The 13,940-nt window shown below is 35.0% G+C and overlaps 1 protein-coding gene across 1 annotated transcript; it reads left to right on the forward strand.

Moving 5' to 3' along the window:
* Positions 1-415: 415 nt before the first annotated feature.
* Positions 416-13,520, forward strand: mbtps2 (membrane-bound transcription factor peptidase, site 2). The gene is made up of 11 exons (XM_056450987.1): positions 416-620; positions 3,065-3,213; positions 5,085-5,223; positions 5,339-5,442; positions 7,575-7,702; positions 7,840-7,958; positions 8,026-8,206; positions 10,013-10,107; positions 10,438-10,633; positions 10,715-10,790; positions 11,892-13,520. The coding sequence occupies exons 1-11, from the start codon at positions 546-548 to the stop codon at positions 12,112-12,114; spliced, it is 1,485 nt and encodes a 494-aa protein (XP_056306962.1). The 5' UTR covers positions 416-545; the 3' UTR covers positions 12,115-13,520.
* The last annotated feature ends 420 nt before the right edge of the window (positions 13,521-13,940 follow it).

A 13,940-nucleotide genomic window follows, 5' to 3' on the forward strand; every position in this document is an offset into this window, starting at 1 on the left:
CTATTAAGCAGGTGTGAGTTGGAGGTTGGTGGAGCTAAACTATAGAGCAGTGGCACTAAGAATTGAGTTTGAGATTACCGGCCTAGATGGAATTAACTTAACTTGAAATCAAGTATTTTTATGTGAATTTAAATTTAATTTAGCCCTAGGTTTTCAGTTTGGCAACTTGTTCTTTGAGCTGTACAATGGTCACAAATTGAGATGTTACACAAAAAGTAACATTACATTACAATAAAGACACTTAAATAAAACGCGGCGGAGAAAAAAATCACTAAATCGTTTTATAAGTAAGTTGTTCAAAAGAACCGATTCGTGAAAACGAGTCTCCACGTTCGATTGCTCTGCTACCAGCCACTTTATTCTCGGACAAGGTAAATAGTATGCCTCGATTAGTAGTACTGCGTTTTGACAACGGCGCCTACGCACACGCGGAAGCGACGGCTTCCACTGGTGTTTTGTACACAGTGGATGTGCGGAGCCGTGCTGGACAATCGAAATTGGTCTGGAATTGGTGTGTGTTTTAGACGCATGCAGCCCGGTGTGCCATGATCCCCATAGCGGTGGTGGTGTGTGTGATGGGCGGCTGGTGTACCGTGTATCTGGCGGACACGCTGCTGCGGGTAGGCGGATCTCAACCTTACAAACCACACAGACTCCAGTTAACGTGCAAAGTAGCATACATTCAGAACAGAAAGATGTTTTCTTTTTAAAATATACACTCTTAATGGATTATTTATATCGCGAATATAATTCAGCTGTCTATTGATAAAAGAAAACTTCTGCACTTAAATAATGCTATTCAAGATTGTTGCCATATTTACATATCGTTCTACGTTTTATTCATATCTGTAATTGAGGTAAAGTTGGTTTTATATTTGCACGTTTGTTCAGTGACAACATGTACCATGGTACTTTGAATATTCTGTCTGAAGTCACATGCAAGTTTGACTTTAAAACAACATTAGCACTATTTATTTGACTGTGTACTATGTTGTACTCTTATAGCCATTGGCTGTTAATATGATTTCACTATTTAGTATTAGCAAAGAATACTTTTTTGAAGTTATGTTTTTGATGAGAATGTATATATGTGCGAATATATATAACCCACTGTACAACCAAAGTAAAATGTTATATCAAACCAGGCATGTTATGGTATGAACATATTCTCCTTTGAAATACAGATATGAGCAATTCCATGCAAATGTGAACCTTGCCATGAAAAAAATACACATTTATTTTCCTCATTTAAAGTATAAAAAAGTTTTTATATGATTGATATTTTGTTGGTACCATAACTCTGTGGTTAGTTGTTTTGAAAAATACAACTGTGTTTCAATATAATGTGAACATATACTTTCTCTGTGAATTTATGTTTTGAGTTTTTATTGCAAATGTCACATCCATAAAGCTGGAAATGCTCATATATTGGGGTAAAATATTTCTGTATTCTAAAGGTTCTTACTGAATGATATGTTCATACATAACATGTCTGACTTTGTCTGAAAATAAATATTTTTTTTTCCCTGCAGTTGTTTCTGAACTAACTTAAAGAGTCACAAATGGTGATAAAAAGATTTCCCAAATCCCTTCTGTAGACATTTTTGACTCTAATATGTTAAAAAAAGAAACAAGAATTGGGAACCGGACTTAATTTGTGTGTATGTAAGTTTTATTTATTTTTTGTTTAGTTTCCTTTATTTTTGCCATTCAAAACATCACAATAAATTGCAATGCAGAACGAAATTACGTTACATCGGACCCAACAAAAACATAAAAACATCAAACACTATAAATACCTAACATAATAAATAAGCTTTTATAATTCCATAAATATATCAAAATATAGTTAGATAAAATATTACCCAATTTAAAGGGCATCACAGTGGCGCAGTGGGTAGCACGATCGCCCCACAGCAAGAAGGTCGCTGATTCGAGCCTCGGCTGGATCAGTTGACATTTCTTTGGGAGTTTGCATGCTCTCTCTGTGTTCGCATGGGTTTCCTCCTGGTGCTGCGGTATAGGTGAATTGGGTAGGCTAAATTGTCCGTAGTGTATGTGTGTGTGGATGTGAACCCAGTGACGGGTTGCAGCTGGAAGGGCATCCACTGCGATAAACGTGCTGGATAAGTTGGCAGTTCATTCTGCTGTGGTGACCCCCTGATTGATAAAGTGACTAAGCTGAAAAGAAAATGAATGAATGAATAAAATTGTCTGTAGTGTGTGTGTGTGTGTGTGTGTGAATGTATGGTTGTTTCCCAGTGATAGGTTGCGGCTGGAAGGGCCCACTGTGTAAAATATATGCTGGATAAGTTGGCAGTTCATTCTGCTGTGAAGACCCCAGATTAATAAAGGGACTAAGCCGAAAAAAAAATTAATGAATGAATAACCCAATTAAAAAAAATAGCAAAAGGAAATAAATGAATACTAACTAAATAAATAACTATTGCACAGTTTGTTGTAATAGTAATAATGTTAACAATTTGTGCTAGTTTAACTATGTATAGATTTATTATTACATACTAGCTATCAATAGTATTTAAAATATTTTCTTATTTAGAAGTCAATGACAGGATAAAAACTCACGCGTTGATTTGCTCCTCAGGCCAAACATAATCCATATAAATCCATATAAAATTAAATAATTCATCATTTGCACATCTAAACATACCATTTTAGAAAAACATTTTAAAGTAATCAGTCAACAAAAGAAATATGGTGACTACTATTAGTTTTTACTCTATTTATTTGCATTAATGCCATATAATAATAATAATAATAATAATAATAATAATAATAATAATAATAACGTATTTAATGTTACTCTAAGTAATGTGTAAATGTTTTTAAATAAAATTAACTTCTGCTAGATCTTGGCATGTTGTAAACATAATTTCCGTCAGCTGTGGTGTGTTTTGTTTCATAAAAATATTATAAACATATTTTTTTCTACAAGTTTCAAATGAGATATTATTATACTGGAGCTACTGTTTTCTTATTTTTTCATAAACCACTGTATCTTCTATCAAATATTCACCTCTCCTTCTGTCTTTTTCACCTTCAGTCATCCAGTTCGGTGAAGAACCGCTATGAATCATGGTTATCCTCGAATGGATTCACGCTATCTCCCTTCCATATCAAGTGGCACACGAGTATCTTCAACCGTCTGTTTGCCAGATGTGCTCATCTCAACCCTCATTTTCTCTACATCTGGTATGATTATTAATATCTGTCCTCATATCACTTATACTGAATGTTCAGATGACAGCGATGCTTTTTTTTTTTTTTTTGAGTACTTAAACGTTTATTGCTGTAATATACAGCAATACATATAACAGGTGTAAACCTTTCTTGCTTTCTCTGCTTTGCCTTCCATCAGAGTGGCTGTTGCCATATTAAATCCACTGTGATAATATTTATAAAATTTTTTGAGGACTTAAAGCTCTGGTCATTAAAAATATCCTAAGCTGCTTATGATGAGTGCAGTAGTTACAGCAGGGCATTATGGGTAACCATCCTCCAAACACTTACCAACATATTATTCACAGACACATTATTCTCCTTCACTGTGTCAATAATCATAGTAGATTTTAAAAAATTAAAGCTGAAAGTATACTGAAGGTTAAAATCTATAAAGGTTTGTTTATGTAAAAGTCTGTGTATATTATGGGTCAAAGACAAAAAGGGGTTTCAAGCATAAAAAAACAACAACTTTAACTTTATTTACAGTAGAAGGCCTCTAAAAGTCATTCACTGTTGCAAAAAATTATATTCCAAATAAATATATGCGATATTGGAAAAATCTGACATTGCGATATTTTTTTTTGCTGTGATTTATGTTGTGATAGGAATTCAATTTCAGCAGATGATTTGAATAGCTCTATTTGAAAAGATGTATTTACATTAGATCTACCGATGTCTGTTTCTATGCAGTGCATCTGCGTAAAATATAAATAACTACAAGCATATATAAATACGCCAGAGCAAAAATAAAAGTGAAGAAAAGTGCTTTGTGGTTTTCCATGGCATCTAACAGTATTCGGGTAGAGAAATAAAACAATCGAATGTCAATCAACATGGTCATTATTGTATAAATTATTTCGAAATAATAATATCTTGCGATGTGACTATTGTGGATACACACATCGCGATATTGATGCTCAAACAATATATTTTTTATTTTATATTATTTATATACACACACCAATAAAATAAAAAAAATATTAAGGATCCCAGGGCAGCCCCCAAAATGCCCATTAACTATGATTGTAAATATTGGATATTTGTATTTTACCACTAACTTAAAAAGCACCAGATCTTTTAATGCTTTTTGTTTATTATTTATTTAAATAAGAACAAGTTTTAAAGAACAGAAGTATGTTTTTTTTCATTGTAACATTAATATACATTTTATCCTAAATAATAATGGAACATTATTTCACCTTTATATTGACTTTTTTCCCCTACATAAAGTATTTAAAACAATAAATGTTCTCTATGAAAAAGAATCATAAATGTGACTACAACATGTCTTTGATCCCTATGCAAAAAGTATATTACAAAGAATATATACAGCAGAAGTCAGAATTATTAGCCCTCCTGAATTATTAGCCCCTCTGTATGTTTTTTCCCCAATTTTTGGAAAGAATAATTTTTTCAACACATTTCTTAACATAGTTTTAATAAGTAATTTCTAACAATGGATTTATTTTATCTTTGCCATGATGACATTACATAATATTTTACTAGATATTTTTTAAGATACTAATATTCAGGTTAAAGTGCAATTTAAAAGCTTAACTAGGTTAATTAGGTTAACTATGCTTACTAGGCTAGTTCTGTAACTATTGAAAAAATTATAATAATATTGACCTTAAAATGGTTTTTAAAAACTGCTTTTATTCTAGCTGAAATAAAGAAAATAAGACTTTCTCCAGACGAAAAAATATTATAGGAAATAATGTAAAAATGCCTTGCTCTGTTAAACATCATTTGGGAAATATTTAAAAAAGAAAAAAATCACATGGTGGCTAATAATAATGACTTCAGCTGTATATAACGGTGTGTTTTATATGATTTTTCAGGTTCAGTGCTGGTATGGTGTTCGGGGTTTTGGCGATGTTTGGATCTGTTGTTCTCCTGAGCAAAACATTACTGCAGACTCTGCATCAGATGATGGCAGACACACCGGACGGGTCCCACGAACAGGTTTTGCAAGTGGTGGTGAGTATAGAAGAAATCTTCAGAAATCAGAAAAGGATGATGTGGAAATTCTGCCAGCTACAATGATAATGTAAAATCCTGATTAATATAGTGTTATCTTTTGCTGTATTATCAGGTGCCTGGTGTAAATCTTCCTGTCAGTCAACTGGCCTATTTTTTCATCGCTATCTTGGTCAGTGGAGTCATACATGAGTTTGGCCATGGGGTGGCAGCACTGAGGTAAACTGATCATCTTTCTGATCGGTGTTATTTCTGTCAGCAGCAGCTCTAAATATGTCAACACTTGTCCCATATTAAACTGAGATAGGATTTATTTTAACATTGGAAAATGAAACATGCATTCTGTTGGTGCAGAATTGACACGTTGCTGCTTTTAGATGAAAATGTGCCCTAATGGAGTACAATAACATGAGTGATTGTCAAATCAAGTATTTAAATCTGCACAGAAGAAATCTTTTGCATTAATGCAAATATTTTGTTTGTTTTCAGAAGAGTTCTAATGTCAACTATTGTTTGTTTGTTGTGTGTCATAATTTATATTTACATTTCTTACATAATGTACTTTAAATCTAAAGTTTGCATGCACATTTGTAAGAGAAAACAAAGCGAGTCATTTTAAAGTATTATCAGAAGTTCTGGGTCACAGACTCAAATCTTACCTAATTTGAATAGTAAAATTCTCTGAAGTCTGCGTGAAATCTGCGTAAATTGCTGCAAAAGTGGGCTGTTCTATTGGAAAGCCTTACATATAGTCTAAATGTTTATTTCCGCATGTTTGTCTTTGTGAGCAGGTATGATCGAATAAGTTCTTTGAGAAGTTGTTTGACAGTGCAAGAAAAATATTAAGCACCACAACTCGAAAACAAAGAAATGTTTCTCTCCATGAGTTCGTGTGGGTTTCCTCCGGGTGCTCTGGTGTCCCCCACAGTCCAAAGACGTGCGCTATAGGCAGTGGTGGAAAGAGTACTGAAAATCATACTTAAGTAAAAGTACCATTGCTTGCCTAAAAATGTAGTGCAAGTAGAATAACCTGTTGTAAATATTACTCAAAGGATGAGTGAATAGTATCCCTTTCAGAAGTACTCTAGAGTAGTGAGTATTATGTTGTAAAAAGCTGATGCATTTACATGTCATTTGTAGATGTGTGTAAATGTAACATTCTGTAGAGCATTTAGTTATTGCCAAGCAGGCACACAACGTCATAAGATGTTAATATTAGGTTAGTTAGGTCGTCATGTCAGGTGACCAAAATTCAATGTCTAGCCAGCATCTAAAGACAACATTATTTTGATGAACAATAATGACGTCAAATTATGTTTATATTGGGTTGATTTCAGGTTGAGTTGGAAGGTGACCAAAATCCAACGTTGAGTCAACATCTATTCGCCTGGTATAGCAACCAAAATTCAACGTCTGATAGACATCATAGTGGTAATGTCCCCACAACGTGGAAAGCTGGAACATCATTAGACGTTGATATTTGGTTGATTTTAGGTTGGACATTGACGTCGGCCTGACGTTGGGGTGCAATGTCAATCTGATGTCATGTTAACGTCTTGTGCATGCTGCTGGGTGTTTAAGGCCATTTTGGTCATCACACAGTAAACATCCGTCATCTTCTCATCAATGACTAAATGATCTAAACAGTCTCTAGGTCAATGCGTGTAAAGATTTTGGACATCTTCTTGGACACTTTTAATGCTTCCAAAACAGTTTGCTGCAATTATAAATCACCCATGTCTCGAGTTAGTTCATTATGATGCGATTTACCTTCTATGTGTGATTTGATTGGACAGGAATCACATGACTGATTTTTCTCCCCATAGACATGAAATAATAAAGTATTGACTACAGATTGAAGGAAAGTAGTGGAGTAAAAGTACAGATACAGCACTAAAAATTTAGTCAAGGGAAATAAAAAGTACACATTTTTAAAACTACTTAGTAAATTACAATTCCTGAGAAAAACTACTCAATTACAGTAGTTTGAGTATTTGTAATTACTTTACACCACTGGCTATAGGTGAATTAGATTAACTAAATTGGCTGTAGTGTGTGAATGCGAGAGTGTATGGGTGTTTCCCAGTTCTGGGTTGCGGCTGGATAGGCATCTGCTGCGTAAAACATATGTTGAAATAGTTGGTGGTTCATTCCACTGTGGCGATCCCTGATAAATAAGGGACTAAGCCCAAGGAAGGAAATGAAGAAATGTTTCTTGAACAGCAGATAAACTATAACTGAAGTAATAATGGGTGTTGAAAGTCGAGCATTGCCATTGCAGGAATGAATAGTTGTAGAGCAGCTTGTTGTACTTTAACATGCAAATATTAATGTCTGCATGTGTTCCTCAGGGAGCAGGTGAGGCTGAATGGTTTTGGCATGTTCATGTTTGTGATTTATCCCGGAGCGTTTGTGGATCTCTTCACCACACATCTAAACCTCATCTCTCCAGTCCAGCAGCTCAGAATATTCTGCGCTGGTAAGACTTCTTAAACCACACGTTATACAAACACAACCTTGCATTTGGAATTCATAAAACACGCTTCATTTGAAAGCCCAGAGTTTCATCCCTCAGTCACATTTTATAAAAAGTCTTTCTGTGTTGTTTTGGTGTAGGAGTCTGGCACAACTTCATGCTGTGTGTTGTGGCTCTCAGCTTCCTGTTCTTACTGCCCGTCTTCCTGTTTCCCTTCTATTACACCGGAGCAGGAGCCCTGGTCACTGAAGTGGTGGAGGTCAGTTTATCTTTATCTTCCTCCAATTTAATGCTCTGACTGGATCCTTAGTTGGGTTTTTTTGCAGGGTTCTCCATCGAGTGGACCTCGTGGGCTGTTTTTAGGAGATCTGATCACACAGCTGGAGGACTGTACAGTTCGGGGTGTGCAGGATTGGCACAGCTGCGTTCAGCATCTATCTCATAATCCTCAGACAGGCTACTGTGTCCACACTGCCAAACTCCATCTCAGCTACACACAAGGAAGAGGTACTTATCTCCTGTAAAGTCCAAAGCGCTTTTTTTCAGTTTTTTCTTGTGAGTAGAATGAAGTTTTAAATATTGCCGGCAAATGGTAAACTGCTAGTAAACAACCAACCATGTTCCTGAGGTAACTGTTTGTCTGAATATGTAAATATGTGTTGCATGTTTTCATCTTAATTACAAAATAAACTAAAATGACAGTGACAATATCAGTAAAGAAAGAATCTGATGACTATATTAAGTAAAATCACATTATGTTTTTTCATATAATGCCCCATTCGCACTAGCAGCGACTTTGTAGCTGCTTGTCGAAACTGTTAGTGGGCGTTCCCACCTTGAGGTTGCGTAGATAACGTTTATGGGGATCTTCACAGAGAGTGAATGAGTTTACGTGCTGCTAGAAGTAAACATTGTTCTGAGAAACACTAAATATAAATGGAATCAGTACATAAACTGTCTAATTACAAAGATTTTTAAGAAAATAGTGTGTTCTCAGTCATTGCGGCTATTTATCTGCTGTAAACGCTGGTCTGTGTAAATCTACAATGCGGAGAATACAACCAGCTTCTGCTGGTGCTGAAAGAGGATCACGTGAGCTTTAATGATGCTCGTATTGGCTGTCGCTCAAAAAAGTTGCTCTTCATTTGCTTAAAGTTGAAGGATTTTCTACCTTGCTGCCAACGGTCGCTGTTGCTCGCTTAGGCAGAGGTCGCCGGAAGTCGCTCACTCTCTGTTAAAATGAACGGTCGCTCATAGTGTGAATGCAGCTTAAGACTTAAGATAGTAGGTTGCTTTAAAGCAAGGGTGCCCAAACGTTTTTTTATGAAGGGCCAAAAACCCAACATGATACATTGTATCAAGATTTTTGTTGAAAATTTTGTTGAAAATTCAAAAAGTGATTTAATTTTTTATTTAAAATAATTCTGTTCATTTACTTCATCAAAGAATGCCAAAAAACGTGCTCCACCAAGTTATTTCTTTTAAACACAGAAAAAAATACAGAATACAAAATATATAAAAATTCTGATATTTGTAATTGTAATAATGTTTCAAAAGGTTTTTACTGACTATTTGATCAAATAAAAGTACAAGAAAATTCTTTCAGACTAATTAAAATAAAAATTAGACTAAAAATCTTACATGTCTTAAAGTTTTAGGCCGTAAAAAGTCTTAAATTTACTAAATATTTTGTTTGTAGGTCTTAAATCTTTTTTAAACAGGTCTTAATTTTCCTTTGTTCATGTAAAACTACCCAATCTGGCCAATAACACCCATCTAATCACCAACAATCCCTCTCAATAAAACCTTTTTAAAAACTTTTTTATTTAAGATTGTATTTTTAACTCTATTTACCATAATGGTTTAATTATTTTCCTTACTATAACACTTGTTTAAAAGTTCTCCATCTAATTACTGCTGAGGAAGCTGGCCTGGACAGACTGTTGTGCATACATTTAGCTTATTATAGTTTAAAAAAAAATTTAGAAACGTTTTTAAGAAAGGTTTTGTTGAAAAAATGTATTTATACAACTGGAGGTTGCTTGTTTTGACACGATATTTAAACTATTTTTCTCAGAATTAAACAAAAAATATGTATTTTTATTATTAAACTTTTGTATTACTAAATTTATCAAAATAAATAAAGTTTGATAGGGTACATTTTTTTTAAATTCCCACTGGGCCTTAGCATTTAGCCCTGTATGAATCTAAAATTTCATTCTTAATGATCTTAAAAATGTCTTAAAGTCAATTTAAGTTGCTGAAACCTGCAGAAACCCTGTGTTAGCTGATTTACATATTCCTTTCACTCAGCGTTCAAGCGTCTGGATGGCACTATGGAGTGCTGTGGGAACAACAGCTTGACAGACCTCTGCTTCTCTTACAGTAACAACGTGGAGAGCAAATTAGTAAGACAAACTCTTTTTCTGACTGGCACACAGTTAACTCTTTTTATTTAAAGAAGAACATTCATAAAGCTTATATTAGTCAATGCTGTTTGCTTCTGTTGTTATTACCTTTATATAAACTTGAAATGTCAGATAATGCTGCGTTATTCCTCAACACTGTCTGTTAAAACTGAATATGTAAAGTTTGCTGTTGGAGCCTTTGCATATCTGAAAAAGATAACCAGTAATATTTGAAATGAAAACAGAGATGCTATTTTCACATTATTGACATTCACCTGTTCATCTCACAAGAGCAATGGAAAAATGTATTTGTTTCATTAATTTTTTTAGTTTGCTTGCCTGCCGGTGAGAAAGACCATTGAAGCAAGTCGTACATGTCGCACCAACACAGACTGTCAAACAGACTTCATCCCAAGCTTGTGTTTAATCCCATCTCTGGAGAACCAGACCAGATTGATCCGGGTCAAACATCCTCCACAAACAGACATGCTCTTTGTCGGATATCCTTCACACCTACAGTATTCAGGTAAGGAAAAAATGCCCATCTGTTTTTTGTTTGTTGCCTTCATATGATCCTGTATATAAATATATATATTTGTTATTTTAGTGAGTCTCACCAATTTTGTTCCTCGGCTGGGCTTTCTTCATCCAGACTTGCCTGTAATGCTAGAAACTTTCTGCAAGTATCCTTCTCATGCAGTCAGCATTTACATAATTATCAACTTTCAATCAATATTTAACTCCATAATACTCAAATCGGATCTGAGTTTTCCCACATATGGAGATGATCGGAACTCCATGCAGCTTCCGGGCTACCCTCCACTGAAAATGAATGACCTCCGGTCTGTTGCTTGTCATTTTTACTGTGCAGTGGAAAGGCGGCTTTAGCCTAAGAGTTAACCTGCTCCGGACCAGTCTAGTTTGAACTATCATAAATGTGATTTATGAAACAGAATCCGCCATTAATAAACCTGGCTTTTTCTCTAAGCTTGGTTTATGGAACAGGCCCCAAGACTTTTATATCAGTATGTTTATGCACTTCCTACTGAGATGGAATATTGAGTAGGGGCGGAGCTTTCTATTTACACATCATTCCCTCATAGCAAACTAATGGGAGCCGTCAAACTGACGTCAACAGAATGGACTCCCACTTTAAAAACATGGAAGCAAATGTTCAGACTTCGCTTGAAGATTACCAAACCAAACATTCTTTTTTCAGTGGATTAATGTGCGCTAGCAAAATTAACTTTATGAATTTCGATTCCACACAAACTTTAAAGGTACAGTGAAGTGCTGTGTAATGTACCTTTTTGATATGTGACGTAATTTCAACTAAAATGTGAAGAAGTGCGGGACATGGAGCAGCTCCTCCCCCTTTTAAAAAACAGCCAATAGGGTTTTGTTTTCATCACAGTTTTCATCAAATGCATCAAATGAAAAGCGTATTTGAAGGGGGCGGAACGTGTCAGATACAGTAGAGCAATTGATTGGATGGAAGTTTTGATGAGAAAATGAAGTATGTGGTAACGTCCAAGAGATCACTGATTCATCTATGTGGAAGCAAATTTTGGATGTTTATATCTTCTTAATGAGAATATTGTCACTGTTTTGGTGCACAGTAGCTTATCGATATCCTTAAGACTATATACTGACATACTGATTTTAACTTTTAACATTGATTTCACAGGAACCTTAAACTGTGTGCTTATTCTTTGTTCATAAATTCCGACCATTGATTTTGCCAAACATGTATTACTGTACCATCCTTAACTTGTGTTTTTGAGATACCTCGTCTCACTGTCTGGGGCTCTTGCGGTGGTAAATGCAGTTCCATGTTTTGCTCTTGATGGCCAGTGGATGCTCACAGCTTTTCTTGAAGCCACGCTGAGCTCCGTTATCCAGGAGAGGAACAACCGAGAGCTGATCGGCTTCTTTTTTCTACTGGGAGGCAGTGCTCTTCTAGCAGCAAACGTGGCTCTTGGCCTGTGGATGGTCACGGCACGGTAACATACACCCGTCTCCTCCAATCAGACAGTTTGGGGGAAATGTTAATTCAATAGCCTTCTTGAACTTGGTAATTTTTACCTTTGCTGGTTATTGTCAGGCTGTAGAACCAAAGGGTTTAGAGCATTGCTTTATCCGAGAACACTGGTGATCTGGGTTTGATTGGCTTGAATAGAAACAAGCTGTGAAGATGATCTTGAAGCTGCGTGCTTTTGCAATGTGACCTCAGGACAGCGCCAATAGTGCCGTATCTGATCAATACGTGATCACATTGTGTCTGATTCATCATGTAAACCCACAAATGAAGCTTTACCAACAAATACATGATGGATTTTGAAGGCATTAAATGCCTGTTTGGCCTTTCTGTCTTCCTTATACATATGTTATGTGTAGGTTTAAAGGTGTAGTTCACCTCAAAATGAAATTTACTCACTATTTACTCATCCTCAAGTGGTTATAAACCTTTATGAGCTGCGTTCTTCTGTTGAACACTAAAGAAGATATTTTGAAGAAAGCTGAGAAGCTGTAACCATTGACATCCATAGTAGGAAAAACGAATACTATGGAAGTCAATGGTTACATTTTCCAGCTTTCTTCAAAATGTCTTATTTTGTGTTCAAAGGAAGAAAGAAACTCAGACAGGATTGGAACAAGCGAAGTAAACAAATAACAGACATTTAATAAAAACAGAGTAAATATTGACAGAATTTTCATTTTTAGGTGAACTATCCCCTTTTAGTTTTTAACTGAAAAGTTCATAAATACTCATGTCACTTCAACCCAAACCTTTACATCTGTACTTTGAAAATAAAGCCAATTACTTTTTATTTACCTCAGTAGGGAAGTTTAGAAATTAAAAACAAAAAAATGGATTCCAGGTAATTGTACATGTAGTCGTTTGAAAAAAATGATGGCCAGCCAAACCGACTCGCAGAATTACAACTGACATTTAATTGATGTGAAAAAAATGTACATATAGCGAATGAATACACGTATAGCATGAAAACGGCACAAATAAACAAATACTGCAGTGTTTTTGAGCTTCGGCGAGTAGCTTTAGTGGGTTAGCTAGAGATTGAATGGCTGATTGTTCATTTTACCAGAGGTAAATGCTTAGAAACAACTATTAACTGTGAAGATGTTCTCGTATACACCATGCCAAAAGAAACATTCGCTAAAACACGCTTGGAAGGCCTCCATATTGTTTATGATCTGTATACTGTGAAATATTTTACCCAACAACAATTAGCCAGACTGTGGGTTAGAGCTGCACTAAACTAGGAATTATTACTTGTTTTAAGGTTCTTTCTCTCTTTCACACACACACTCTCCCACTCTCTTTTAATTTGTTGTTTTTGTCATCCTACCTGGCCTGTTGTAAATATGTTTATAAAAGTCATTTACATAAACTTTCCTGTGTCATTGAGTTATTTGTTTGCAGAGAGTATTTGGTTGCAGCTTGGAACATGTTTTGTATGTCTGATGAAACTTCCTCATGTCTGAAATCACATGGTAGTTGACAATGTGATAATTATTATTATAATTATCATTTTATAGTCTATTAAAAATTTATTTAAAAAATGAAGATGGAAAGATTTATAATGTACACTATCTGACAAAAGTCTTGTCGCTTATCCAATTTTTAGGAACAACAAATAATAACTTGACTTCTAGTTGATCATTTGGTATCAGAAGTGGCTTACAGTATATGAAAGTCAAGAACCTCTAGATTATGCTTATTTCACCAAAATAAAACATGATCATGCCTTTATTTTTAATTATTTAATTACGACTCTAAGGTCTGACTTTGCTTAGACAAAACTCTTGGC

Source organism: Danio aesculapii, chromosome 24 (genome assembly GCF_903798145.1).
Source record: "Danio aesculapii chromosome 24, fDanAes4.1, whole genome shotgun sequence".
Taxonomy (NCBI): Eukaryota; Metazoa; Chordata; class Actinopteri; order Cypriniformes; family Danionidae; genus Danio; species Danio aesculapii.